Source organism: Austrofundulus limnaeus, unplaced genomic scaffold, assembly GCF_001266775.1.
Source record: "Austrofundulus limnaeus strain Quisiro unplaced genomic scaffold, Austrofundulus_limnaeus-1.0 Scaffold319, whole genome shotgun sequence".
NCBI classification, from domain to species: Eukaryota; Metazoa; Chordata; class Actinopteri; order Cyprinodontiformes; family Rivulidae; genus Austrofundulus; species Austrofundulus limnaeus.
This window is the reverse complement of record NW_013952721.1, coordinates 567,925-569,259: the sequence shown is the minus strand read 5'-3', so window position 1 is coordinate 569,259 and position 1,335 is coordinate 567,925. Positions and strand designations below refer to the sequence as shown.

Genomic DNA, 1,335 nt, shown 5'->3' with positions numbered 1-1,335 from the left:
ACCCTGATCCACCTTCATACACGTTACAGCTCCTGTGTTCAGGTCTGTCTGTAAACACAGGAAGTCATGTGAGAAGGTCTCAGTGTCGAAGGTGAAAACACATCGACTCTGAAGGCTTTAAACTTTGTTTACACTGAAGAATAATCAACTGGTTGTTTTACCTCCGGTCTCTGTCTCTGTCTCTGTCTCTGTCCCGGTCTCTGTCTCTATCCCGGTCTCTGTCTTGGTCTCTTGGTGTCTCTGCAACAGAAATCGGCCGTGTGGCTGAAAAAAACAGCATAAAAATGAAAGAATCATGATTATTCTGTAACCTTTTATTTGATGATGCAGTTTTAAAACACAGCATGTTTATGAAAAACTAAATAAGTGAGTTGAATTTTAAACTGTTTTTATCATTTTAACAACAGAGCTGTTTAAACAGTCTTAGAGGCATCTTGGATGTTGTGTGTGACTCTGAGTGGACCGTCTCTCCTCAACACTTACTTCTCTTGATGACGGCTCTGATGGACGAGAGAGGACCCTGGCTGCACACAGAGAGAGAGAGGGAGAGAAAAGGAAAACATGACTCGTGTGTTTTCACCTCTGTTTCTGCCACATCCTGCATTCTATAAAAACAGCTATAATTTGAGACGATGCCTTGTTTGGAGTGATGTCAACGGTTTAGCTGCAGGTTTCAACCCTCCTCGCCACATTTGGCAAACGTTAACCCTTTCTGCTCCATGATGTCACCTCTGGGTGTGGCTGATGCTGCAGCTCTTCAGCTGACAACGATGGAATTGGAAACCACAAACTCAGCAGGAGACATAAACAGTTTCTGTGTCAGCGAGCTAAAACCAGGTTCAGGAGTGTTTGTTCAGTTTAGTTAAACTGCAACTACGTTCTAAACTTTCAGAATTAAAAGTCACTATGAGGCTGCTCAGCAAAAAAAAAAAAAAAGTAACAAGCTTTAGTGTTAAAGATGTTCTGCTCTAACTCAGTGTAATTTGATCTGTTAGTGCTCGGAGTGCGTGTTGAGGATGACTCTCAGCTACTACCACAGTGTTAAATTAAGTTCCACAAAGTCATACTTGAGTAAAAGTACAAGTATCTTACCAAAAAAACTACTTTGGTAAAAGTTAAAGTCTCCTTTAGGAATATTACTAGAGTAAAAGTACAAGTATTTTACCAAAAATACTTTGGTAAAAGTTAAAGTCTCCTTTAGGAATATTACTTGAGTAAAAGTCTTAAAGTATCTGGGGTCGGATTTATAAAACTGGCGTACGCACAATTTGAGCCCAGAAACTTGCGTACGCCACTTTTTACGCCAAGGTTGTGATTTATAAACTCCAAACTTGA

The 1,335-nt window shown here is 40.2% G+C and overlaps 1 protein-coding gene across 2 annotated transcripts in view; it reads right to left on the bottom strand.

Annotated features, from left to right (window-relative positions):
- Positions 1 to 1,335, bottom strand: part of wu:fy63c09 (SH3 domain-containing protein 19) — a 34,907-nt gene that overhangs the window by 16,650 nt on the left and 16,922 nt on the right. For both annotated transcript variants that reach the window (XM_014022157.1, XM_014022158.1), the window contains exons 3-4: positions 484 to 524; positions 162 to 264 (exon numbers count right to left, since the gene is read on the bottom strand). In XM_014022157.1, the coding sequence (XP_013877611.1) occupies positions 162 to 264; positions 484 to 524 (144 nt within the window). The remainder of the gene's footprint in view (positions 1 to 161; positions 265 to 483; positions 525 to 1,335) is intronic.